Consider the following 26,428-nt stretch of genomic DNA (forward strand, 5'->3'; position numbering starts at 1 on the left):
GATCAAAGCCTACTATTCCCAGATAGCTGGGCGGCTTAGGGCGGAGCAGCAACATGGCGGCATCCGGAGCTGGTGACCCTTTGGGTGCTAAGGATGGAAAAGCCCCATTCGCTCAGCGCATCGACCCGTCGCGGGATAAATTGACCCCAGCGCAAGTGCAGTTTATGCGGCAGGTGCAGCTTGCCCAGTGGCAGAAAACACTGCCACAGCGGCGGACCCGGAACATCGTGACTGGCCTGGGCATTGGGGCCGTGGTATTGGCTATTTGTATCCGTCCTGACTATACCACGTATGGGGTTAGGGAAAAGGGAACGAGACGTGTAGCCTTTAATGTGTGGACAAAATGGGGTTAATACCTAATCCTACTATATCTACGCTGCTCTTAGTGGTTTTGTGATAGCAATTCAGTTAAGGGTTCAAAAAGAGCAAAAGGGTGGCACTCCACAATCATTAATTTGGGGTGATAACAAGGGTGGTAGAAGAAAGAAATGCCCATATGCTTTTGGTTTCCTGAACCCACCCCGCCAGATGGTTACACCTTCTATTCAGTGGCTCAGGAGCGTTTCCTTGATGAGCTGGAAGATGAGGCCAAAGCTGCCCGAGCCCGAGCTCTCGAGAGGGAGAGAGCATCAGGACCCTAACTGTACGGACCATCTTCAAACTGCTGGAGCTCCTGTACCCCTTAAATGATGCCTGGCGATCTCACAGCATCGCTGGCTTCCTTACTTCGAACTGTGATTGAGCCAAGAAGCCAGAGACTGTGCGCCTGGCCACTGCCGGGTGTGTGTGGGGGGGAAGGGGGGATTGTTCATTTCACATGCAGTTTGTACAGTACTCAGCCTTCTAATTTCCTTGTTCGAGAGGTATGTGACCTTGCCTTTCCTCAAACTTTGTGGTTTACCCCTTCACCTCCCAGGGGCCCAACTGTTAAGGGGGAGGGTGTGGTGTATCTGCAGAGTTGGAACCTTAAGTGGGAAAGATGGGGTCAAGTTAAGAGAAATAAAATGAGTCATCTCTCCTGAAGGCAAGGCTAGTGTTTGGGGGCCGAGGGACACATGGCGCTTCTTGCTGGAAAGCGCCCTGGCAGTAACTGCCTTGGCAGTAACTGCGGGGGTGGCACAGCCCCAGGGAGCGGTAAATGTTTAACTAGAATTACTTTTTCCAGCAGATCTTTCCACCTGATTTAAGGGAGAGATTACTGGGCTGTTTGAGACCGAACCAGGTCTTAGGGAGAGGAAGGTCACTCTTTTGCTCTGAGCCTTAAAGACTCTTAATGTCACAGCCTTTTCCCATCGTTGCATGGGTAGATGAAGGACAAGAGACTAGCACCTTCATTCTTTTGACATTCGCTGGTACCTGCCCATACAGGTCTAGGGTGGAGTCTGAGGGGGTCATAGCTTGGCCAGGTGGATCACTGGTCATGGAGTTTCCTCATGACCTGGTGGCAAAAAGCCAGAAAACTGGGCAGCGTCCATCCTGCCTCCCATTGTGAGAGGAGAATGGCTTCTAGATCCTCGCCCGCCTCACCCCACAAGTCTTTGCCCCCAGCTCCTAAGACATGACAGATACAGACCCACAATCCTTCCCAGTATTTTTATTGATTGCTGTTCACTTTGGTGATGTGAGCACACCTGCTACACTCCCAGCTGGCCTTCTAGAAGCATCTGGACTTGAGTGGGATTGCTTAGTGGTTAGCCCTTGCCTGGGGAGGAGCAAAGATGAAGGGGGGGGTAGGGACAGAAATGACATTTCCACACAGCTGAGCCCCCACATTGTTTTACTCTCTTCAGGATAACACAATCGCACTTTCTATGCCCCCTCAGTGCTGGGGTGTTCTGTGCTGAGTTCAGCTGGTCACCAAAGCATCAGATTCTGAGAGCCCAGATACCACAGGGGGCCCTGGTGTTGGGGAGACATAGGACTTCTGTTCTGAATTCACTGGAGGGGAAAAGAAAAATGCTGAGGAAATGCCCAAAGTGGGGGGGAGGCAAAGCTGCTGCCAGTCACCATTCCCTGGGCTCTCCCTCCATTGGGCCTGCCCTCACCATCCTGCCAACATCCCCGGCGAATGTCACCCCCTTGCTTGCCCGCTGCTCCTGGGAGCCGGTGCTGCTGCCACTCAGGGAGTTCCTTCGCATGATGCCTGGGAGCAGGATGAGGGAAGGAGAGCTCTAAGTGAAGGAAGGGGCAGCGAGGAGCGGGGGCTGGTTCCCCAGAACCAAGGCTAAACCACCAGGGCCCGAAAGATCCTGTCGATAGGGAAGGAGTCTCAAGGGAAAGGTGAAAGCTGGGTGGCTGCCCTCTCACCAGGGCCAGGGAGGTCAGAGCGCTGCAGGCTGTTGCGGCGAGAGGTGGGGAAGCTGCCCTTGGAGAGGCGGCGCTGGCGGCTGGACAACATAGCGGCTGGGGCTACGATACCAGGTGGGGGCTGCTTCCCAAGCCGGCTGTACAAGTCCTCGATTTCTTTTTTCTGTAGGGTCTGCAGTGTCTCCACTTCTGATAAGTGTCTGAGGATGCACCAAGGGCAGGAAATGGCTAGTCACATACTTTGTGCTCCCAGGTTTACCTCTAGTTCTGCCATCTTCCCCAGACTCACTTCTGCCGAAGAGTCTGCAGCTCAGCCCAGAACTCCTCATCCTCCCCACTGCTCTCTGACTCCTCACTGCTCAGACACAGGCTGCTGTAGGAGTAGTTCATCCACACTGGGCTGGGATGACTCAAGAGCGGGGAACTTCCTCCAGTCCGGGCCCCGTCATTCCCTTCCTCTTCGATCGCCACCCCTAGGCCCTCGGCTGCACGGTCACTCTCTGCCAGAGCCTCCCTGGTCTCTGGTCCTCCCGCAGCACTGTCCTCTGTGTCTGAGCTCTCTGAGGTCAGCTCAGGGGTTGGAAGCTTTAGGGAACTGGAGAGAGTTGGGGGTGCTGGCTGCAGGGGCGGCTCTGCCGGTTCCTTGGATGAAGTCACTTGGAAGCGCCCAACAAGCTGGGGCTTTCCCTCTGTAGGGAGGTAAGGCGGGAAGTGAGGAGGACAGAAGAAACTAGCCGGACATAAATGTGTTGGGGGTAACAGGCAGGGGAAGGTTGGGGATTAGAGGCCTCACCTTCAGAGATGGGTGCCAGTCTAGCTTCGCCCAGTAGTGGCTGAGCAGAATTTGGGGAAGCCTACAAAGTGTGGTACCATGAGAAAGTAAAGGATCCAGAACAGATCTCCCCTCACCCCAATATCCCTCTCCATTCCCTACTCACCTCACTCTGTGTCTCAGCCATTTGGGGTAAAAGGCTCTCCTGGCCACAAGAAGCTAGGGGAAGGGGCAGGCTAGGCAAGGGACCTGGAGGAGACTGAGAAAGAAGCCCAGGGGAAGGGGACAACAGGGACTGGGCCACGGTCATCACAGCCAGAGAGAAGGCACTAGCCAGAGAGAGGAGGGGGCCTGCTGTGGTAGCAGGGAGGGGGGGAGGAGAGGGGCAGGCAGGAAAAGAAGAGGGGCTGAGAGTGACTTGGGAACAACCTGGAGGGAATGGGTGGGGAGAGCTGGTGGGAAGGGCACTCACAGGAAGGTGAGAAGAAGGGAATGGGAACTGAGGAGCACTGGCGAAGGGTGGAAGTGGGGAGCTGGGGGTCTGCGGACAGGGGTTTGAAGAGACCTGGGAGAATGGGCAGGGATGGCATGAGGGTGAAGGGATCGGAAAGATGGGGCATGGGAAGACAGGGGGCGTCCCAAGGGAAAATGGGGTTCCAGGGGACAGGGGGGTTCCAGGAGAAGATGGAGAGGTAGAGAAGGCTGCCCAGCTCCTCTGTTCCAGGGAGATGCTTCTCTGGGGCTCTGCTGAAGAGGAAGGGTTGAGATTTCAGACCCCCGTGCCCTGTGCCCTCCACAAGGTCAACCCAAGGGTTGCGATGAACAGGAATAGAACCTACCATTTGGTGGGCCTGGGAGGGCAGACGGTGCTGCTGGCTCTGCCTGAGGGAGAAAGGGGGCCTTCAGTCTCGGTGGGGAAAGCCGAGTCTCAAACGGATAGTTACAGGCTGGGATTCTTTTTTTTTTTTTCTGGTTTTTTCGAGAGAGGGTTTCTCTGTGGCTTTGGAGCCTGTCCTGGAACTAGCTCTGTAGACCAGGCTGGTCTCGAACTCACAGAGATCCTCCTGTCTCTGCCTCCCGAGTGCTGGGATTAAAGGCATGAGCCACCATCGCCCGGCCCAGGCTGGGATTCTTAAGATAGGAGCCATGAGCCTCTAGGAATCCAGACACAAGCCTCTTGGGATTCAAAAGCATATGTGCTAAAATTTTGGAGGTAAAGAGGCATGAAATCTGCCAAACTATTCTCGAGCGGTTCAAAGGAACATAACGTAGAATACAGAGGAAGAATGAGAAAGCTAGTAAAAAAGCCAGCCTTAACCAGGAAATCTGGGCAAAGGGCATCTAGGAATGGGTTCTATAGTTCTCGCCTATTTCAAGATAACAAGCTAAAAGTGTCTGCTCACTGTTTTCTAGAACAAGAGTCTGTAGCTTTCATCAGACTCTCAAACAGAGTTAAGAGCCAGTTGTAAAGTCCTCAAGATTAAGAGAAGTTAATCCAAGCAGACTGCTGAGGGCAGAGTCTGTTCCTGCTGGGGATGTCCAGAGGCCTGACCTGAGGGCTCAGGGCATCTTCAGCAGTCTCCGGAGGACCAGGATCTCTCTTCAGCAAGGTCTCCACTCGCTGGATAATCTCTCGGATCCTGCTCAGGAATCCATCTCGCTCCGAGGGCAGAATGAACTCATTGTACACCTGGCAGGGGTTACGGGATGGGAGGAGGCTGTTAATCTCACCGTTGCTTCCCTGCTCCCGATGTTTAAACCCAACAGTTGATACCGCTGCATCATTTCCTGAGGACGTGTTGTGCGCCAGGGGCTTGTGGTCCAGGAGGAATGTAGTCCAGGAACTGACATGCCTAGGATGTGTGTGCTGTGTGCACCAACGCTTTCCATGTATCGTCGCATGTAGCACCAACAGCCTGCTACGGTCTATTAATATCCTCCCTGTGCAATGAAGATAACTAATGCTCAGGTTAAGTCCAGCTGGCCTGGGGCTGGAGAGATGGCTCAGTGGTTAAGAGCACTAGTTGCTCTTCCAGAGGACCTGGGTTCCATTCCTAGCACCTGTAACTCCAGTGCCAGAGGATCTGACACCCTCCCACAGACATACATGAAGACAAAATACCAATGCACCTTCAATAAATAAATAAGATTTTTTTTAAAAAGTTCAGACGGCTCAAAGTCACGCTATTTGAAGCCAGGTCCACTGAAAGCCAGAGCCTAAATTCTTTGCACAGCTGCATGCTTTTGGCACAATTTCTGCATTCATAGAAAGATTATAAAGTACATCACACGGGGCCCCAGTCACACATGGCAAGGTTAAGGGGAACAAGGCAGTCAATGGTAAATGTCACTTTCCACTCCACAGCCATCATGAACTTACTGCCTACCACGCATTGTGGGAAACGCTGTTGAGTAGGGGAAGCATGGAACATCGTGGTCTTGCACCCCACGTCAATCAATACACAGCAGGCTGCAAGTCGTCCTGGGGTGGGTAGAGCACTTGAGCACCTTGCTGGTAGTGAGTATGGCTAAGAATTCTTTTTTTTTTTCTTTCTGGGGGTGGGAGGATCTTTAGCAAGCATTTCAGACCTGCAAGGTCTGGAGATCCGGTTCACAACAATGTGGGTACTGTACTATTGAACACATGCTTCAAAGTGGTTACGGCAGTAAATTTTATGTTGTGGTTTAGTCTTACATTGTATTTGGTTAGTTGGTTTGGCGCTTTGTTGTTGTTTGGAGGCGGGGCGGGTGGGGGTCTTGCTACATTGTCCAGAGTGGCTTCAAACTTGTGGCAATCCTCCCGCCTCAACTTCAGCTTCCTGAGGGGACTATACCCTACTTACAGTGTGCTTGGATTTTGTTGTTGTTGTTGTTTTTAAACCGCAATTTAGTCAGGCATGATGTAACACACCTTTAATCCCAGCACTCAGGGGGCAGAGTCAAGCTGATCTCTGTGAGTTTGAGGCCAGCCTGGTCTACATGAGCTAGTTCCAGGACAGGCTCTAAAAAAACTACAGTGAAACCCTGTCTCAAAAAACCAAAATGGCCATGCTTCCTGACTTTAGGATCACAGATTGCTGCTGCTGCTGCTGCTGCTGCTGCTGATGATGATGAAAAGCAGCAAGATTCGGTCCAAGTCTCAAACTCTGCTGCAGAGACATGAACTAGGGAGGAGAGAAAAAAAATGGATCCTGGATCCAGGGGCGGGTCACTTGGATTGTGTGGATTCTGAGTGCACACGGGAACCATGGGGAAAGGTGTTCAGACCTACAGACCCCTGGATAGACAGAAACAGAGACAGGAAGGCGCCCGGCCTCTTCCAGAACTGTTCAGAAGTGTGTGGCTTGATAAAGACTCTGGAAGGGTCACATGGCTTGACGGAGGAGGACAAGCCTTCGATGTCTTTGCTCTGGAGACTAGGTGAATGGCCTCAAGGAGGAGGTGCTTTGTGAAGAATTCCTAAAGCCAGACGTTTTCTCCACCATCTCAGCGGCTGACATCTGCCACCCCACTCTGCTGAAACTGTGTACCACTGGTACCTCTAACAAGAGCCAGTGTCGTCTTGCTCAGGATTCTCCCTCTGCCTTCACTAGAACCCTCCTACTTCTTTGGCTCCAACTTGCTGTCCTTCAGTACCGTGCCCCCCACTTCTCATTCTCGAACAGGATGCTTGCAAGAGATGCAGTCTAGAAGCTCCCATGTCTCTCGCTTGCAGGTCTGTTTTCACCCTCGGCGCTGGACCGAGGACTCCTAAACCCATCTCTCTTTAGCTCTTCCTGGCCATATCCTGTTGCCATGGAGGACCTTGACTCAGCTGTTGCTCAAGCTCATCGTGACCCTTAAGAAACCCTGCTTTCATTCCCAACTTCTCTCATTGAGTAGTCTGCTCCTCTTTGTTCCTCTGATACGGGTTGCCCTTGATATCCTTTCTCCCTAACTCCCTAGCATATCAACTCAGCAAATATTTATTGGGCATCCACTACCCACACTGCTACGTCAAGAACGTACTGGACTACACAGCAGTTTTCCTGAAGCAACCCTTAGATCCACCCTTTCTTCTCCTCCACATTCCATTTCACCTCCATTCCCGGGAGTCTGGCTTCTTGTGTCCACCTCCCAACCAGATTCCTCATTCCTAAAACCCTCCCACATCTCACAGCAGAATGGTCTACCTACAACCCATTCTCAGGGCTAGACAAATGGCTTATTGTACGGAGTTCAATTCCCAACAACCACATGGTGGCTCAACCATCTGTAATGGGAGCTGATGCCCTTCTCTGTCATGTAGGCATACATGCAAATAGAGCGCTCATATACATAAATAAATAAATCTTAAAACAAACAAAAACCATTCGAGTTGTGTTTCTCTCTGCCTAACTTTCTTTGCTTTATAAGGTCTTGTGTAGCCTGTGCTGGCCTTGAACTGCTATGCAGCCAAGGGCGACCCTGAACCCTTGATTTTCCTGTTTCCACTTCCTAAGTGCTCAAGATATCAGGCGTACACTGCAGATCTGGCCTTCGGATGCGCTCATGATCTGAATCCCACTTTCCAGGATTTACTGTAGGACCCCTTTCCTCCTGTGACAGTGGTTTCCGCAGTACGCTCCCCCCAACACTCAGTACTAACCACTAGCACTAATACTGTTCGGTGCCTCCAGCCGGCCATGCCCTTCCCACCCTTCCCTGCCGTTCCTACTCATTCGCTAGGACGTGGGCCAATCCCATTCCCTCCCTTGCTGCTCCCGTCCGTGCTTTACTTCCAGTCGCAGTATGACATCTCTAGCAGGAACCACGTGCACACACCACTGTGTCTACTCAGTCCTTATTGATCTCAACGTGTTCAGCCTGACTGTGGGGTCAGGGTGTGTCAGCACCTGTGGCCTCCAGGAGGGAAATGCTTATATCCAAATCTGCCCTGTCTCTCTCCCTCTCACCATGGCCGCTGCAATCTCCTCCGGGCTGTCCCCATCCAGATCAAATCGGAAGGTCACCATCTTGCTGTTGTGGGTCTGGAGCTGGCACTCCACAACTCTGTCATTCTGGTCTGAGACCTTTAGATTCAAAGTCAGCAGAAGGAAAGGCATCAATGCTTCTGCCTCGGTCATGTCCTCCCACCTCCTCTAGTCAAAGCGCGTGGGCCAGAGTGGACACTGAGAGCAGATTCTACCCCCAGAGTCGACACTGAAACTAGACTAGATGCCTCGTGGGCACCAGTCACACACTGCAGCTCTGCTTTTCTGGCCCACCTCCCCTGTCTCCCTGGCAGTTCCCCACGGGTTCTGTAGGTTGCTCTCCAGCTCCTATGCTCGCCATACACTAGTGACCCGAAGCCGGGATCGGGGTCTCCGACGAAGGCTCTTCACTGGAGGTTTCCTCGTCTGCCCCCCTTCTCCCATGTCACTGAGGCCTGATGCTGCATCTGAGGCACAGCTGGGCAGGGGAAAGAAGATAGAAGTGTTTAAGTGGGCAGTGGGGACCCAGAACTTTCTGTGTCTCGCCCTGGTACCCCAACTTAAACCAGAACATACCTGTCCCCAGGAGAAAAGTCACTGCCAGGGCCAGAGCGTGGAATGGACAAGGCGAAACTCTGAAAGAGGATACACTTCCTGAGATCAGGAGATAATAGCTGTTGATGGTAATTGTGGTGACCCAGGGAAATGGTGCCAGGGATGGGGGGAGAGAATACTAGGGAAATAGAACTGGAGAAGATAAGGAGAGGAATAGTGTATTTCAGGAACAAGGGAACAGGTAGGGGGTTGGGATTCAAGAGAAAAGGATAGGTCATGAATCATTGGAAGGCTCCCAAGAGAGGGACCCCCCCTCTCACCGAGGGCAAGCAGAGATGAGACTCAGCGGGGCTGGATGGCACCCCCCCAGGGGGCTGAAGGGCAGGGTCTGAGGCATCCAGGAAGCCGGAGGAGCTGAGGTAGCCATCAGTCTCGCAATCAGCTGGCGGGGGAGGGAGTGGATCAAAAATAATAATAATAATAATAATAATAATAATAATAAAGGACTGCGGTGGTAGAGGAGGGGACCTGTCTGTGCAAAGAGGGACCTGGAGCCAGGAGGGAATTGTGGGAGTATTTGTCCTTAAGGAAAGGTTCACAGCTAGAGTTGGAAGGCTGGATAAATGACAGCATTTCTGGGCTGGACTTCTGGGACCTAGAACTCCAAGTTGGGGTCACTTACAGGTGGTAGATGAGTAGCTAGCATGGCGGAAGAGGAAGGATTGGTGCTGGTCAGCCTCTGGTTCCTCGGGCTCGGGGGGGAAGGCACTGGTGGCACCAGGAGCCATGGACACAGTTGCTGGAGGAGGTCCTGACTCCTGTGGAAGGACCTTCAACTCCCTAGCTTTTCGAAGCTTCTCCCGCTTCCGCTGGATGGCAGCAACCCGTTCCCGGACTGCACGGGCCACTGGCTGGTAGTCAGCTTCGCAAACTAAGCCCAAGGCTACCTGGAGTCGGGGATAGAAAGAGAGACAGCTCCAGATTCCCCCTATGAAAGACTCACCAGGGACTGGGGAGCTACCCAAGTTAGTAAAATGCCTACTGCACAAACATGACGTAAGTCTGATCCCCAGTGCTCACGTAAGGGTCAGGCAAGCAAGCTTCTAATCTCAGTGCCGGGAGGCAGACACAGGAGCTTGCTGGCCACCCAGTCTAGCCTAATTAGCGGGCCCCAGGTCCCAGTAAGAGACCCTGTCTCAAAAAACAAGGTTGCTGGTTCCTGAGGCATGATACCCAAAGTTAACATCTGGTTTCCACACATATGCGCATACACACCTGTACATGCAGAAAGACAGAGACAAGCCAGACAGACAGACAGGACAGAGGATGGACCCATCAGGACACTTAAACTGGCTTCTGGCCTTCACACATAGGCATATACACTACTGTACATTCAGATAGATAGATAGAGAGAGAGAGAGAAAGAGAGAGAGAGAGAGAGAGGAGGAAGGGGGGAAGGGAGGGGAAAAGGATCTATTAGGACACCTTTTGAGGCCTCTAGGAATGAGGAAGGAGCTATTTATTGACTAAGTACCATGTCTGTTAGTGAAAACTCATCCTTGTTAAGCCTTCTCAATAACATTGGGGAATAAACTTTGCTGCTGTTGTTTTAGACATGATAGTGATCATGAAGGCCTGCATTCCAACTCCCAACACCTATGTCAAAGCATGCACACGTATACATGCATGCATACATGCGCACCCACACAGAAAAAGAATACGCCGCACACACACATACTCACTCATGCATGCACACACATGCCTTGCAGGTAATAGATCAAGATTTGATCTTGAGGGCAGGCAGGCTGGCTTTGTGTATAAAGGTGCCCACTGCCAAGCCTGATAGCCTGAGTCAGAATGATGGAAGGAGAGAAGTGATTCCCACAAGTTGTCCTTTGACCTCTGCTTGTACGCTGTGGCAAATGTGCACCCACATACATACACAGAGTCACACACAAATAATATATAACTTTTCTTTAAAAAAATCTTTTCAAGATAGGGTTTCTCTGTGTAATAGCTCTAGCAGTTCTGGAACTAGCTCTTGTAGACCAGGCTGGCCTTAAACTCATAGAGATCCGCCTGCCTCTGCCTCCCAAATGCTGGGATTAAAGGTGTGTGCCACAAAGGCCCAACTACAAGAAAAGATTGCATCTATAGTCAAGCTGGGCAGTGCTTTGGCAAGGGCACTTTTGCCACATTCAGTCTCAAGTTATTATCATTAGAGATAGGGTCTCACTGTGTATCCCTGGCCTCACAATATAAACCAAGCTGGGCTCAGAGATTCATCTACTTTTGCCTCCTGAGTGCTGGGGTCAATAATATGAGCCACTGGAGCTGGAGAGATGGCTCAGAGGTTAAGAGCACTGGCTACTCTTCCAGAGGTCCTGAGTTCAATCCCAGCAACCACTTGGTGGCTCACGACCATCTGTAATGAGATCTGATGTCCTCTTCTGGTGTGCAGGCAAAATGCAGACAGAACACTGTGTACACAATAAATAGATTTTAAAAAAAAGAAAAATAAAAAAATAATATGAGCCACTACGTCAGGATAGTCTCAGGTTCTTGACCCAGCACAGATGACCCTTGACCTTGCTACTGCCATTTCTCTATTGAGAACCCCATATTCTCACCCCTTCTCCCATTCAGGCTCTCCTCAACAAGCTTTTAAGGTTCTGCCCTGACATCGTCTATGCCCACACCTGCTTTCTCTTCCACCAGTGTCTGCTCCTCCCCGCCCTCTCCTTCCCTTTCAGTTTAGCTGTGAGTTTTGCAGGTGGAGTAGAAGAAGAGCGGCAGGGCTACCTGACCAAATCTGAATGGTTTAAGTTTAAATCCTGCTTTGTCATTTGTTTACTTGGGACTCCAGACAAGACAGTCAGTCTCTCTGAGCTTGCATTCCTTCATCGATAAGTTGGGATAAAATTGCCTTCCAAACAGGCTCACGTGAAAATGCTTCAAGTCACGTGTGATTGCTAAGGAGGACCTACCACCTGCCAAACAGTAAGGGATTAGAAAAAAAAAAATCTGGTAACAGATAGTTTCTGGTCTAGCAGAGGAGAGAGATGGTAAACGCATTCTGGTATAAAACAAAGCCCACGGTTGAGGCTGTGTAGAGGCCCCACTGATATGGAAAGAAGCATTCAACTTTTAACTCCAGAGGAGTGACCTTCCTGGAATTGATGGTGCTAAGCATTGGGGGTGGGGGGACGACAAAGAAGGTGGAGAGGGAAAAATAAATAGATAAATTGCCAAGAAGGACATTCCATGATAAATGAATCTGCAAGAAACAAAGAAGCGAGGTTAGAGAATCCACGGTTGGTTCTGGAAAAAAAAAAACCCTAGCGTGTGCAGGTGAATTAGGGCAGGAGAGGCAGGAAGACCCCTGTAGGAGATGCTCCTCTGGGTGGGAGCCTCCTCTCGCTCCTCTAGTGGCCCACCCTGGCCCTCTCCTATTGACTGGTGACAGATTGGCTGAGCCCTTTACACGCTCAATCAAAACAGGACCTATCTCCTCACCATCTCCTGAGCCACCTCCTCAGCAGCGTCCCGACCAAGCTGGAACAGGAACTCGATGGCCTGGTTATCCCGTGGGCGCCCCCCGCGCCGTGCATCCTCCATGCGCAGCCAGAGTTTGAGACCCGGCTTCTCCCCGTCATCCTCTTCTGCCAGTTCCACGTGCACACCTCGTTCCTCGCGGAAGAACGCGTGGGCCAGGAGATCCTGAATGGTAAACCTGGGGACCATGGAGAAGTGAGGAGCCGAGCCTGCTGCCACCCGAGCTTCGTCTCCATGCCCTCTCTGGCCCGGGGACCCAACCTCTCGTTCTTATCCGTGCGGATGCAGCCTTCAATGATCTCCTTCACCTCCGGCATCTTCACCTTGTAGAAGCTGTTGGGCTTTGTGCCCTGCGAGAAGAGTTGCATGAGGCCTCGGGTTGCCTGCGAGCCAGCTCTCAGGAAGTGTGCAAAGCAGGCAGTCTCCAAGGCTCGGGTGGGGGAAGGGTGCTGGTACTGAGAGACTCGATTTTCAAATCCATTCCCTCCACATATTGCTGGTGTGACCTCGCGCAAGACTTCCCGGTTGGTTGTTTTCTCATTTGTAAAGCGCAGAGCAGAACATTCGCCCGGCTCACCTGGTGGGACAACTAGGAAGATCTGCCGAGACTAGATGTGCAGCGGCTTGTAAACTCTTAGGATTGCACATATTCTTACTAGCTTGTGTGAGGGGCTTACGTGCATACAACACATTTCCGCTTCACTGGGGCATCTTTCTGTCTGGCCTGTTTTTATTGAGATAAAGGATACCGGCTACAAACAGGCTAGTTAGAGGGCAGGAGAGTGGGAGGGCCTCTGGGGATCCCTTCTTCCCGAACCCCGTCCTTCTCACCGAAGTGACCTTGCGGTAGATTTGTGCTGCGTTCTGGCACTCAGAGTAGGGATACTCAGATGTAGCCATCTCCAGCATGCACATCCCAAAGGCGTACACGTCCACCGCCTCGTCGTACTTTTCCTCATACATCTCGGGGGCCATAAATTCCGGGGTCCCTGTTGGACCCACAGAAAAGGTCAGGCCTTCCTCTTGGTCCCCTCCCTCCATTCGGGTCTATCATGGGCTAAATAGCCCAAGGGCAACCCCGGGAGTTCTGGTGACTAACTCTTGCCCGAAGTGTGTTCTGGGGGCTGGAAGAATAGGTTGCCCTAGTTTGGGAGCTCTCCAAAGCCCTATTGGAGCTCTTTTCTGTTGTGGGGGAGCTAGCAATGAGAAAGGCCCTGCTGGAGAGACGCACCGATGACGCTCTTGGCAAAGGAGGCGCGCTTGAGTGTGGCCAGTCCGAGATCTCCGATTTTGACAGAGCCTGAAGGGCCGGTAATGAAAACGTTGTCACACTTGAGATCTCGGTGCAGGATGGGGGGCACGCGGGAATGTAGGAAATGAAGTCCCCGCAAGATTTGGCGACTCCAGCGCTGAAGGACTCGGGGCTTCATTTCGCGGAACCGCCTCAGGTACCTGGGAGAGGGTGCATAACCAAGGTCGGCGTGGGGATATCGATTCCAGGACTGGAAAATTTCCTCTCATCCTACCCTTGCCTCCACCTCCGCGTCCCCTGCCAGATTCTTTAAAATCAGGTTCGTCTGGCCCAAAAAGAAACTGAGTCAATGAGTATGGTAAATAGGTTACAAAACTACTGACAGTAAATTCGGAGATAGGGTGACCGCCAAAGAAGGTACTGTGGGAGCAGGAAGGAATGACTAACTGTCCCAAGCGTGGGGGAGGATTTCACTGAGGAAATAACTTTTGCCTTGAAGGAGGAGTATTAAGTTCAAGGGTGAAAATGGGAAGAGATGGAGATCTTCCCCGCTGAAGGACCACAGGAGTGACAGGGCAGGGTGGGAAGTCACTGAGAACTGGCTTTGTTAACTTAAGCTAGAAATGAGGGTGTATTTTAGGGACTTTGTGGACTTTACCCCAGGGCAGTAGGAAATCTTGAAGAGGTTTGAGGAGGCAAAGGGTCAGATTTCCTCTAGGTTACAGGAAGATGGGCTAACGAGGGGTTGGCATACTGGGAAAGGCTCCTTAGGGCTGCTGTTGTGCATGTGTTTGGGAGGGGGGCATCAGTAGTGTTGCAGCAAGGTAGGGAGGGCAAAGATGAGCAGTGAAAACCCAGCTGGAAGATATTAAGCAAAGACCTAAGAGATGCTGCTGTCTGTTGTTAAGCACAACAAAGATATAGACATGGGAGGACATTGTCGTGATTGGGAGAAGTTCCCAGGGCCTCGGAGTGACGTTCCATCCTTCCCCTCCCACCCAGGCCAGAGCTCACGTCTTGAGCGTGCCGGAGGTCATGAGTTCAGTGACCAGCACGATGCAAACCTGGCCCCTCAGCACCGACTTCCACGAGTCATAGAAGCGGACGATGTTGGGGTGCTGCAGCCCCTTAAGCATCTCAACCTCCTCGGAGAATCGCTGCCGTTCAGCTCGAGATAGTTTCCGAGTCTGTGGGATCGGACGATAGGGGTCACATCAGACCCAGAACCCCAGGAAGAAGAGCACGGGATATCTGGGGCAGAACTTGGGGGGGGGGCGGGATGAGGGCAGGAGCATATGGCCGGGGTACGATTGATTGGTGAGATCGCTAGCCAGAAGGGCAGCAGACCCCCGACTTTTGGTTGGTCTCTTCTTTATTGCTCCAATAACACACCCATCCTGGGCCTGGGGCAGCAATCCGGACCCCCCGCTGGACACAAGCGTCTTTATGCACAGGTCTGGGAGCCGGTGCTCAATAGCGCCTTTGTGGCCTCCAGAGCCGACTGTGGAAGTTGGGGAGGAGGGGGGCTTGTGCCCTGGGGCTGGCAGCCGGTAGGCAGCAGGCAGACCACGGGCCGGGAATTGGGGCCGGCAAGAGGTTGGCCCTAAAACCTAGGAACTGCAGGCTCTAGAAAGAGGTAGATGAAGGTACCAAGAAAAAAAAGATCCTGTACCAGGGCCAGGAGACCGCCCCCCATGGCTGGGGCTGCCCCACCCCTCCTTTCTCTCTCTCCCTCCCTCCCCCTCCCCTGAGTCTGGCCGATCCTCCTGGCCTGGCTTAAAGCCTGGGGCGCGGCACTAGCAGGCACTAGCGGAGAGTCCTGTGCCAAAGCCAAAGTGGAAGGACCCCTCCTCCTGGTTTTGTTTCCTAATCTGGATCTTGTGTTTCTGGGACCACTCACACTTAGAATGGGAGCAACGGGAGGAAGAAAGTGCTAAAAATCTGTATCTTCCTGAAGTCCAAAACTTGCTAGAGCTCAGCTCCTTTGGCAATGGAAAGGGAGAACCCAGGTATGCAGAGGGGTGTGAAACCGGACTGGACTCCAGCTTCAGCTAGCGTCCTGTCCCTGCTCCCCGAAGTTGCTGCGAAGTCTGTAAGGCTGACTGCTTCGGAAGGAACCTGGGGAGCCCCCTTCTGCCATAACTACCCTAAATCTTTTTGGAGGTGGAGAGGACTTTGGCCTCAACTCCGGGCCTCCCACATCCCAGTCTCTTAAGTTTGTAAAGAGGAAGGAGGAGGAGCGAGAGGACCAGGGTCACAGCACAAAGTCTCAAGACTTAGAGGAAAAAGAGAGGACAGGGCAGTGGTGCCCAGGGCAGGAGACTGAAGGGTCTGCCTCCCTCCCTACTCAGTTTCCCAACACTCAGGTTTGTAGAGAGGCTTGAAAGTGAAGCTAGCTATGCGCATTGGCTCATTGGGAGCCACCATATACCACCTGCCTCAGTTTCTCCGGAACCCACCCAGAGTCAGTGAGATCATGCCGGCAAGAAGAGCAAGGGTGCCTGGACATCTGATAAGAAAAAAAATGATCCTTTCCTTGATGTTGTCCTCCCGTTTTTCCCAACCTGCGACCTCCAAAGGGCCCCATCCCCAGGTACCACAGAGGGGGCGCCCAGCCACACCTGCAGTTCACACCAGGCCACCTCTACCGTGGTGTCGGTGTCTAGCCCTCGATACACCGTCTTGAAGGAGCCTCTTCCAATCTCAATGTCAAACTTGAGGTATCGGCCGTCTGGAGACGTTGCCACAGCCTGGGTCTCTGTGTCCTCTTTCTCTTCCTGCTCCCGCCGCCGCTCCCGGGCTGCAGCATCAAGAAGCCTTGGTGGTTCCCGGGACCCGTGACCTCCCGAAGGTACCGTGAGCTCAGGATTTGCCAAGTCTGCAGCCTTCACCGGGGCTGCCCCGGTCCATGTGCCCTCGGAGGTTTCTTTGGCGCTAGGAGGTGGGCTCTTCGTGCGGCCAACGGGGTCCGGAGGATCGGGGGGTTCCGGAAGGAATGACACTGGTTGAGACCAGGAGCTCAGCAGTCCCAAATCGACTGAGCTGCGGCGGTTCGGTCGTGAAGAGCGGGGTCGGGGTTCAGCCTTCCCAGAGAAGCGGCGCACTCGCCGAGGAGGTGGCCCCAAGCGAGTTGGCCCCGAGGAGGTGAGAGCCGGCGGTGGCCGCAGAGCCAAGTCAGCCTCGGTTTGGGACATGGGGACCCCGTTTTCCGTAGTCCGAGGTGCTAGCATGGGGAAGGGCCGGGCGCCGCAGGGCGGAAAGCCAGGCGACTGGAGGCGGCGGCCTGACAGGCGGACCGGCTGGGTGCGCAGCGCTCCGGCTGAGCGGCTGGGGCCCCAGCCCCCGGCGGGCCGTCCTGGCGACCCGCCCCCAGCTCCGCCCCACGACCCGCCCCCAGCCGAGACCGGTCCTCACCCCCTAGGGCCACCCCCTTGTGAGCCTGGAGCGTTGTACCGCGTGGAGCTGGGGTGCTGCCCTCACCTCTGCCGCCCGCCGCTTAGCCCCCCGGCCGCCCGCCTTGCTCTCCAGAGTCTCCGCCTTCAACTCTTTTCCCCGGCAAGAGCTGAGTGAGTGGGAGGAAGCGGTGGGTGTGCTCCCGCACAAGGGAGAGCCAAACATGTTTGGGGTGGGGGAGCTGGAGGACACTGGAACAGGAGATGAAAAGTGACTGAGGCTCAGCCTCAGTGGGGAGGAGGGTAGCTGGGGAGGGGCACCACTAGCCTGCACGCCCCTGATAAGGCAGCAAGCACTACCCAGCCCTAATCAGGAGTAGCCCCAGGCCTAACATCGGTGTTGGAAAGGTAAGGTTTTTCTGACTCAGCTAGACCCCCCTGTCCACACAGACGGGTGTGTGTACTCTAGGACAAGTGCCACCACCCCCAACCAAGAGCTGGTCACCCGTCAGCTCCACCCCACCTTGGCCTGAGTCTGGCCCTGGCCAGAAAGGCTGTTTTTGCTGTGGGCTCTCCTTCCTCCCCTTCTGTTTGCCAAAGTCTTCAATAAACCAAAGTTCACATCCGGTTCCCCCCCCCCCCAGCTCCCCTTGGCCACAACTACCCCACCCAGACCAGATGGGTGGAGGGAGGGGCTTCAGACTAGTTCAGGACTTCCATGGGAGAGCAAGTAAGAGACTCCAATTTAGAGAGCAGTCTGTCCCCCAGCCATGTTCCAACAGCACTCCTCCACACAACCCACCCAGCACATGGAAAACTAGGGGCTCACTGGAGACCCCAAACCCAGCAGCTCTTCTCTTGTACAAAGGCCAAAGGATTCTTCTCTCTCCTTGGCTGGGACTCAATCAGGTGGAACCCGCCCCGCCTTCTGCAGCCCTATTCCAGCAGTAGTAACAGGCAGGCAGTGGGAGGAGAGATTTTAATATCTTAAATCAGAATGGGCCTGCCTTTCACTGCCAGGCCCCTTCTGGGGCTTCCTATCTTCGTATTGCCTGGAAGGCTGCCTGCAGCCAGGGCTTCCCCCATCCCCTAAGAAGGATCCAGCACCAGCCTGAGAAAGGAGGCAATAGCAGCTAAAGGAGTGGGAGGGGGGAGGAGAAAGAAGCGTGTGCAGGCGCATGTAGGTGTGTACTTATGTGTGAGAACACATGTAAAATGTCAGGTTTATAGACCCTGGCCCAGAGACAGTCTAGGATGGGAAAGGAGGTAGGGCAAGAAACATCCTTTCTCCCTGGCACCGTGGGCTCACTCTGTCCCAGGGGTAGGCAGAATGGATTATGTGGGAAGTATCCCTAAGTCCGAGCTTTCAGGACTTGAGCCCTTTGAGTCTGGTGGAGTGAGTGATCCAGTCTGTGGGACACTTGGTCTGTCTCCTTTTGAAAGCCCTGGAAAGGTGGGAGGTAAGAAGTGGAGGGAGACAGGTCTCTGCTAGAAGAACTTGACTCCTCGGCCATCACTGACAGTGATAATCTCAGCCTTGTGCTCCTGCTGTAGGGCCTGCAGAGCACGAAGTAGGGTCGCCTCATCCAGCCCATGGAACTCTAGAGAGGAAGAGATGGTCAGTCAGGACACTCAGTTCTTTCGATGGCCGAGCTAGAAGCTGAGGACTCCAAAGCCAGGCTATTCTATTCGTGTGCTATCTGTACCACTGCAGCCGTCACTCACACTTCCTGGGCATTCACTGGGAGTGAAGAGTAGAAGGCAGCCTGGACAGCATCAAATGAAGCAGGCTTACTTCAGCCTTCTCAGTTCTACCTCCAGAGCCCTCTTTCTCTTTGCTGTTATCAAATATCTAACGTACCATGGACACCCTTTGCCTTTAGGACCACAAGTAACCCTGATAATCTGAACTAGGTCAGGGCCCATGCACTGGACAGTGAGCCCATCCAAACATCTGTACAAACCAGATCTGCCTTAATACATGGAAGTATAGCTGACACCCCTAGCTAGGAGACTGCTAAGGTTCACAGCCAAAATCGTCTTTTCCTAGATGAAAGGGAGCCAGGGCCAGAGTATTCAGAGATATGGGAAGGTACTGTCAAGATGTGAGAGGCAGCAGACAAGCCCTGACAGGCTTGCTCACCTCACTACCCCCCCCACAGGGAGCCCAGCTCAAGTCAAGGAGTGAGCATTCTGAGGAAGCTTCCAGCTTTGTACAGGCTGAGTGGTGGGCTGGGCCAGGCTGCAGTGCTGAACTCACGGGGTGATGGTGGGAATAGCACGCAGAGGCCTGCAGGGAGGGGAGACAGCCAAGTAATGTAAAGTCTGTTGGAGCACTCACAGCCTGGCAGAACACCTACCCCCGACCCTGGCAAAGACCCAAACTTTTGGTGATCCTGGGGATCAGAATAAAGAGTCACTGGGGAAAAAAAGCTCCGAAGGTATTTTCCCTATGTAAAAATCAAAGGCCACACAAATCCTCGCCTGGCACAAACTCAATATGAAATGGGCAGGGGGTGGGGCTGGGGGTGTTGGCCCGATCCCTTCAGCTGACACCCACAAATCTTGAGCCTTCTATTAGAAGGAAGGGTGAAAGAGAGCTTGAGTCAGCAAGGAATGAAATCCCAAGTTTAATCCCCCACGCTGGTTCCTCGCTGGCTTTTTCAGCAACAATTCTTAACACAGCCCTAAAAAATCTAAAAATACACCAACATCCAGAGCAATAAAAGTTGGTTTGTTTGTAAACTCAAGTGGTATGGAATGTTTAGATGAGAGTTCAGTTTTGAACTGCGCTGGAGAAATGGCTCAGTGGTTAAGAATACTTGCTGCTCGTGTGGAGGCAACGGATTTGGTTCCTAGCACCTAAGTGACTGCTCACAACAGTTTTAGGGGATCCATCCAATGACCTCTTCTGGCCCCCATGGGCACCAGGCATGTATGTGGTGCATATACATACGTTCAGGCAAACGCTCATGTGCATAACATAAAAATAAACTTTTTCTTCCTTCCTTCCTTCCTTCCTTCCTTCCTTCCTTCCTTCCTTCCTTCTTCCTTCCTTCCTTTCTTTTTTGTTTTTTGAGACAGGGTTTCTCTGTGTAGCTCTGGGGGTCCTGGAATTTGCTCTGTAGACCAGACTGGACTCAAAATCAGAGATCCACCTGCCTTTGTCTCCTGAGGGCTGGGATTTAAGGCATGCGCCACCACCGCCCAGCTAAAAATAAATCTTAAAAAACAAACAAACAACAACAACAAAACTCACAGAACTGGGGCTGGAGAGATGGCTCAGAGGTTAAGAACACTGGCTGTTCTTCCAGAGGTCCTGAGTTCAATTCCCAGCAACCACATAATGGCTCATAACCATCTGTAATGAGGTCTGGTGTCCTCGTCTGGCATAGAGGTATACATGCAGGAGGAATATTGTATACATAATAAGTAAATCTTTTTTAAAAACCCTACAGAACTTTGCATTATGGAATTTAGAGGCAGAGAAATGGTGAGTCTGAAGATGCACTAAACCAATACTGGAGAGAAGAGGGTTCTGATCAGAGACCTGGAAGAAGAAAAAGAAATTACCTTCGTCCTCTGTGTCTTCCCCATTGGTCAGTTCATACAGGGTAAACACAGAGTTGTTCTGGCCGCTCCTGGAAACCTGAGGGCACAAACAATGAGGGCTGAGCAAGGCCCGCAGATCTGGGAGAAGGTAAACGTCAGCGCCACCTTTTCCCTCCAGGACTGGTGACTACTCCCAGATCGGGACTGTCACCTCTGCAGGGCCCTAAACCCATTAGCCCTACAGGTGCTATATTTGTCTGTGTACACACACATTTGGAACCACTAAACCACAGCCGTTCACGTGTCTCAAAAGTGACCTCTCATCCTGGTTGTTTTCTGCTCAGGAATGGGTGGTGTGTGTTTGTTATATTTAGGTTGTTGGTGCTTCCTCCCCTCCTTCTCTCTTGGGAGTGTTTGGGGATGGTGGTAACATGGAGTCCAAGGGACAGAGTACGCTGTCCTCACACCCACACTGGTTCAGAAGGTCTCATTCATGGGAGTGACACCATGAAGGCACAGTGGGAGAGGGAACCCAGGTCTTTTTTTTCCCCCTCTCCCTTCCTTTCCCCATTTATCTCCTGTGGCCAGAGGCTCCAGCCAACAATAGCACTCATGGTTCCCAGTACTGCATTCTCCAAACATGGCCTCACGTAGCCTCTGGCCTCCTGCAGGCAAAGAAAGGGAGATTCTGTGCAGGAGAGACATTGAGTCACTGAAGGATGGTTGCCAGAAAGGCCCGTGCTTCCGTTTTTGCCCACTCCCACTCTGCCAAGTTTGGATCTAAAAAACGCCAGCTATCGGCTGGGCACAGGCAACAATTCTTCTTTGCCATGGGTCATTGCTTAGTGCTTAGCAGGGTGGCCTCACCCATTGATAAATGAGTTTCCCCCATTCTTCTGGCCTCCGCCACATGATCAGGAAGCTAGACTTATTCTTATCCAACCACTCGAGGTTCCCTGTAAAACAGATACTTATGAAAGCATCATGCTCTAAAAAAAGGGACAGAGAGGCAAACACCAATATAGGGCAGAGTGGAAGAGACTCCGCTTTCAGAATAAGGGATTCAATATTTATTTTACTATTCTTATGTATAAAGCATCCTATTCTCCTTAGTTCATCTCTCTTCAGGTTTAGGCCATAGAGGGATTTTAATTTGGGTAACTAATGGGGGAAAAGAATTGGGCCATCTCAGAATACTTGCGGCTTCAAGCTAGAGGAGAGAGAAAAGTCATTAAGAGGAAAAGAGATGCCCTGCTCTGCCCTCAGGAAAACCCAAGGAAGAAGAACACAGGTATCGGAGGAATTGAACCTACCTTTCTTTCTTAGCTCCTCTAATACAATCTGGATTGACTCCACAGGAAGTTTTCCTGGTTTAGGGTTAAGGGGATGGCCTATGTGTGAACTGGCTTAAATAAAAATCTTCAGAGCAGGGGCCCATGATGAGATGAGTATCATCTAGTCCCTTCCTTTCCCTGCTATCCATACATGCAATTTTGGAAGAAGATACAAGTTAGCATTTTCTGAATATTCTGGAAAGGTAAAAAGACACTCCCAAGAACTGGCAGAGTGTGGTTGTACAGGCCTGCAGTACCAGCTCTTGTGAGATGGATACAAGAATCGCCAATATACAAGGATGGGCTGGGTCTCGAAAAACCAAAAAAAAAAACAAAAAACCAAAAAAACAAAACTAAAAACCCCAAGAATTTTAAAAAAATAAAGGGTGTTTCCTTCCCCATTCCCTTCATTCTCTGTCCTTTTCTGTACATATTCTACCTATGAATCAGTCAGCAAAAATAAATGACCCTCACTTCCTGGGAGAGGTGGAGTAAAGTACAGAAAATTATTAAAGGTGGTTTAGGGGTTTGACCCTCACAGAGACGAGATTCAAATTGTTTAAAACAGTCCAGTTTGACTTAACAGCCCAGATTGTAAGACCCAGAACTTATTAACGCTAGGACAAGGGGCTGGCACTACTTGGGAGGGTGCGTGTAAAATGACTGTCTGCCATGTATCTGTCTTCTCCCAAGTCCAGTTTGGGCAGAAACCTGCCTAAAGCGGGGAGATGCCGTCTGGACAAGTAGAGAAGCGTGGGAGTGCATGTGTGTGGGCTATGGAAGAGCCTGAGGGAGGATACGCTGTAGCTTGACGTTGTTGAAGAGCGGGCTCTCCTGGGCTTCCATCACCGTCATGCTGGACTGTTTGTGCAAGCGGCAGAAGGACAGAACCAGAGAGCACCAGGCGGCCAGCTGCTTCTGCCGGGTGTCCACGTTCGGCTGTAACCTGCCGGGTGAAGGGAGTGGGACGCAGAATTAGAGAGCGTGAGAGGGCGAAAGCAGCACCATTAGGGAGAAAGTGATGGGCTGGCTGGACGGAAGGCGGCCGGAGGCTCCTGTCTCCCCCGGAACCCCAGGTGAATCATCCGGGCTGGGCCCTGGACCCCGGGGAAGGGAGGGAGGTGCACGGGGATTCTCGGGGTCTGAGCCTCACGTAAAGAAGGGCGGGAAGCGGTACTGCCACGGCCACTCGAAACTCATCGCCATCGTAGTAGCCCAGAAAACCCGGAACCGACAAGGGGCTTCCGGTCTCCGCCTCGGCACGTCCGGGTAGAAAGCACAGCAGAAAGGTTCCGGACTCCTCGCTGGAGGCGAGCAGCGAGATGAGAGCGGTCTTTGTCGCCAGCCAATCTGACGCTGTCCTAAAAAAAATTTCACCATGCAGAGCAGAAAAGGTCCTGGAAGTCTTCTGGTTTAAACGGAGGAAAAATAAGTGACTCCTGCAAAGTGCGCAGTTAGCAGAACGCAAGTATAGAACCCAGATACCGAGGCTTCTTTACTTTCGTGTCAATTACCATTCCATTTAAACTCGCAGCCTCCTACAGTCTCACCCATGCTAACTTCACTACTTCGTTTCCTGTAGAACCGTGGGAACACATTGTGTGGTTTGCATCACTATAAGCAACTTTGCTCTCTTCAAAGATTAAAAACTAATATTTAGTTCTCACCTCTCCCACAACCGTACCTTTCTAGACTACAGACTTGGAATCCCTGTTGGCTTTATCTGACTCATGACATGACCCAACGTACACTACTCAGTCCTTTTGCCTGCCTAAACTACTAGTCAGCTTCCAAACCAGAATTATTTCCCATTCTCCCAACACTATCTCCGCTCCTGAGCTATGGAAAATTGTTGAAGGAGAAAAGTGACTAGACTGTGTGCACTGAGCCCCAGGCTCCCTGAGTAGAATCTCACGACTGGGCTCTTAGGGGAGCCTTGTTAACTCTAGAAACATAAGTTTGGGAACCTTCTGATCTGAAATGCAGTATGAATCCCTAGTAGGGATGAGAGCGCTAGACAGAAGGTGAATTGAAAAGAAGGCTGCTGTTGGATTGCTTGGAAATGATCACTTTTAAAGAATGAGGGGAAGCTGGGCTGTTCTCGTTGATTCCTCGTCATCCTCATTCATCAGGATGGTCCATCTGTGTCTATCCTTCTGCTCCCTGCAGAGTGATTATGAGAATCCCTTAATCTGTCTCTGTCAGAATGTCTAATTCATACCTCAAAAGTTCCTCCTCGCTTTTCCTTCCTCTTCCTTTTGGACTAAAAAGTATCGTTCTTCCTTTATAAGACCAACCATTTGCCATCGCTCTTGCCTCTCTTTTCCAATTTCCTACAGGACGTCCCTATCATCTTACCTCTCTCCCTTTCTCCACAGCTCAGTTCATTCCTATTTTAAAGTAATGTTAGCTGGTAGTGGTGCACAACTTTAATCCCAGGCAGGGGCAGACAGATCTCTGTAAGTTCCAGCCTGGTCTATGGAGCAAGTTCTAGGACAGCCAGAGCTGTTACTCAGAGAAGCCCTTTGTGTGGTGTGTGTGTCGGGGGGATAATGTTTTTTTTTTTTTTTTTTTTTTTTTTTTTTTTTTTTTTTTGGTTTTTCGAGACAGGGTTTCTCTGTGGCTTTGGAGCCTGTCCTGGAACTAGCTCTTGTAGACCAGGCTGGTCTCGAACTCACAGAGATCCGCCTGCCTCTGCCTCCCGAGTGCTGGGATTAAAGGCGTGCGCCACCACCGCTCGGGGGGATAATGTTAACTGAGCATGCCTTTAACCCCAGTGCTCAATCTTTAACCCTACTGTCTCAACCTTCTGAGTACTGAGATTCTATATGTGTGCCATATCTATGGTCTTGTTTGTTTGTTTGTTTTTATATGAGGTCCTACTAGGTGGTCAGACTGACCTGAACTCTCTATCCCCCTGCCTTAGCTTTCCCAGTGCTGGGTTTATAGGTATGTTCCACCACACCTGGCTTTCTCGCTCTCTCATTGTTTTTTATTTTTGTTTTTTTGAGACAGGGTTTCTTTGTGTAGGCTTGCTGTTTTAGAACTCACTCTGTAGACCAGACTGACAATGAACTCAGAGAGCCGCCTGTCTCTGCCTCTCAACTGCTGGGATTAAAGGGGTGCATCACCACCGCCCGGCTCTCTGTTATATTTTATTTTTATTTTTATTTATTTTTATTTTTTTTTTGGTTTTTCAAGACAAGGTTTCTTTGTAGCTTTGGTGCCTGTCCCAGAACTAGCTCTTGTAGACCAGGCTGGCCTCGAACTCCCAGAGATCCGCCTGCCTCTGCCTCCCGAGTGCTGGGATTAAAGGCGTGCGCCACCATCGCCCGGCTCTCTGTTATGTTTTAAAGGTGAGTGTCTCCCTAAAGTCAGACCTCAGTCATATTCTTTTTTTAAAATTTTATTTATTTATTTATTTATGTATTTATTTATTTTTTCTTTTTTTCCAGGCCCCACCCCCTTTATTTATTTATTTATTTATTTATTTATTTATTTATTTATTTATTTTGTATACAGAGCTCTGCCTGCATTTATCCCTGCAGGCCAGAAGAGGGCACCAAATCTCATTACAGATGGTTGTGAGCTACCATGTGGTTGCTGGGAATTGAACTCAGGACCTTTGAAAGAGCAGGCAGAGCTCTTTACGACTGAGCCATCTCTCCAGCCCGCCATATTCTTTTCAAAACACTTTTTTTCTTTTTTTCAATAAACTTTCAAAGTCTTTATGCTTCTTATGGACACATTGTGGTTGAGGGTGGAAATAATCCCCCAATGATATTTCTACACTCAACTCTTTCTCCCTTCCCCCAGTCCCGCTGTTGATTCTCTCTGAGATATAATGATTTGTCCCATTGTTACCTCATGTCAAACACTTCTTTCTTTTTTTTCCTTCTCTCTTTTTAATTTGAGACAGAGTCTTATGCATCCCAAGATAGTCCGGAACTCTTTATGTAGCCAAAGATGATGATATTTTACCTCTTATCTTCCTGCCTCCACTTCCCAATTGCTGAGATTAGAGAGGTTCACTGCTACCACACCTGGCAAAATCCTTTCTTTCTTTTTAAAAAAGACATTATTTTATGTACATGTACGTACGCATTTATGCAAGTGCCCATGGAGACAAAAAGAGGATCCGCTGGGACTGGGGTTACAAGGGTTTGTGAGTGGCCTGACATGGATGCTGGGAATCAAACTTTGGTCATTTGCAAGAGCAGTGAGCACTCAACCTTGGACCTATCTCTTCAGCCCCCAGCACCCTTCACTTTAGGTCAGTCCTGAAGGTCCAAGTCCAACTACCTCTCCTTCACACCCCCATGCCTGATCCAGTAAATTCTCTTCATTGATTTTAATCATACCTGCTTTATAATTAGTTTCTACTTTCCCACTCATAAGTTTGACTAAACCTTTCTTTTCTTTTCTTTAAAAAATTTATTTATTTTTATTTTATGTGCATTGGTGTTTTTGCTTGCATGCATGTCTGTGTGAGGGTGTCAGATCTTGGAGTCACAGACAGGTGTGAACTGCCATGTGGGTGCTGGGAATTGCACCCGGGTCCTTTGGACGAGCAGTCAGTGCTCTTAACTGTAAGTCATTTCTCCAGCTTCAAATATTTATTTTCTCACTCATGAATGCCTTTGTTGTTTGCTTTTTGTTTTGTTTTGTTTTTTTGAGACAGGATCTTACTATGTAAGTCTGGTTGGCCTGGAACTTGCTACATAGACCTGGATGACCTCAAACTCAGAGATCCACCT

At 51.1% G+C, this 26,428-nt stretch overlaps 3 protein-coding genes across 6 annotated transcripts; 1 reads left to right on the forward strand and 2 right to left on the reverse strand.

Moving 5' to 3' along the window:
* The first annotated feature begins 17 nt into the window (after positions 1-17).
* On the forward strand, positions 18-1,023 carry Coa3 (cytochrome c oxidase assembly factor 3). Its single transcript, XM_075990665.1, has 2 exons — positions 18-267; positions 529-1,023. Exons 1-2 carry the CDS (start codon positions 54-56, stop codon positions 639-641), a joined length of 327 nt encoding a protein of 108 aa, XP_075846780.1. The 5' UTR covers positions 18-53; the 3' UTR covers positions 642-1,023.
* Positions 1,024-1,578: 555 nt separating this feature from the next.
* On the reverse strand, positions 1,579-16,758 carry Wnk4 (WNK lysine deficient protein kinase 4). 4 transcript variants are annotated; one of them, XM_075990658.1, is made up of 20 exons: positions 16,015-16,758; positions 15,828-15,902; positions 14,408-14,580; positions 13,373-13,593; positions 12,973-13,130; positions 12,403-12,491; positions 12,103-12,319; positions 9,269-9,533; positions 8,907-9,028; positions 8,608-8,666; positions 8,395-8,509; positions 8,014-8,130; positions 4,632-4,769; positions 3,919-3,961; positions 3,246-3,823; positions 3,101-3,161; positions 2,597-2,996; positions 2,308-2,507; positions 2,046-2,143; positions 1,796-1,938 (listed from the first exon to the last, which is right to left on the reverse strand). In XM_075990658.1, the coding sequence occupies exons 1-20, from the start codon at positions 16,621-16,623 to the stop codon at positions 1,936-1,938; spliced, it is 3,741 nt and encodes a 1,246-aa protein (XP_075846773.1). In that variant the 5' UTR covers positions 16,624-16,758; the 3' UTR covers positions 1,796-1,935. The 4 variants fall into 4 exon arrangements, with proteins under 4 accessions (XP_075846774.1, XP_075846773.1, XP_075846771.1 ...); XM_075990656.1 differs by having other exon boundaries at positions 3,246-3,826; XM_075990659.1 differs by lacking the exon at positions 15,828-15,902 and having other exon boundaries at positions 1,579-1,938; positions 3,246-3,826.
* A 1,238-nt stretch (positions 16,759-17,996) lies between these two features.
* Positions 17,997-22,913, reverse strand: Vps25 (vacuolar protein sorting 25 homolog). The gene is made up of 6 exons (XM_075990664.1): positions 22,825-22,913; positions 22,472-22,617; positions 21,651-21,704; positions 21,205-21,293; positions 20,359-20,434; positions 17,997-18,386 (listed from the first exon to the last, which is right to left on the reverse strand). Exons 1-6 carry the CDS (start codon positions 22,875-22,877, stop codon positions 18,274-18,276), a joined length of 531 nt encoding a protein of 176 aa, XP_075846779.1. The 5' UTR covers positions 22,878-22,913; the 3' UTR covers positions 17,997-18,273.
* Positions 22,914-26,428: the final 3,515 nt, after the last annotated feature.

This window comes from Microtus pennsylvanicus, chromosome 11 (assembly GCF_037038515.1).
Source record: "Microtus pennsylvanicus isolate mMicPen1 chromosome 11, mMicPen1.hap1, whole genome shotgun sequence".
Classification (NCBI taxonomy): domain Eukaryota; kingdom Metazoa; phylum Chordata; class Mammalia; order Rodentia; family Cricetidae; genus Microtus; species Microtus pennsylvanicus.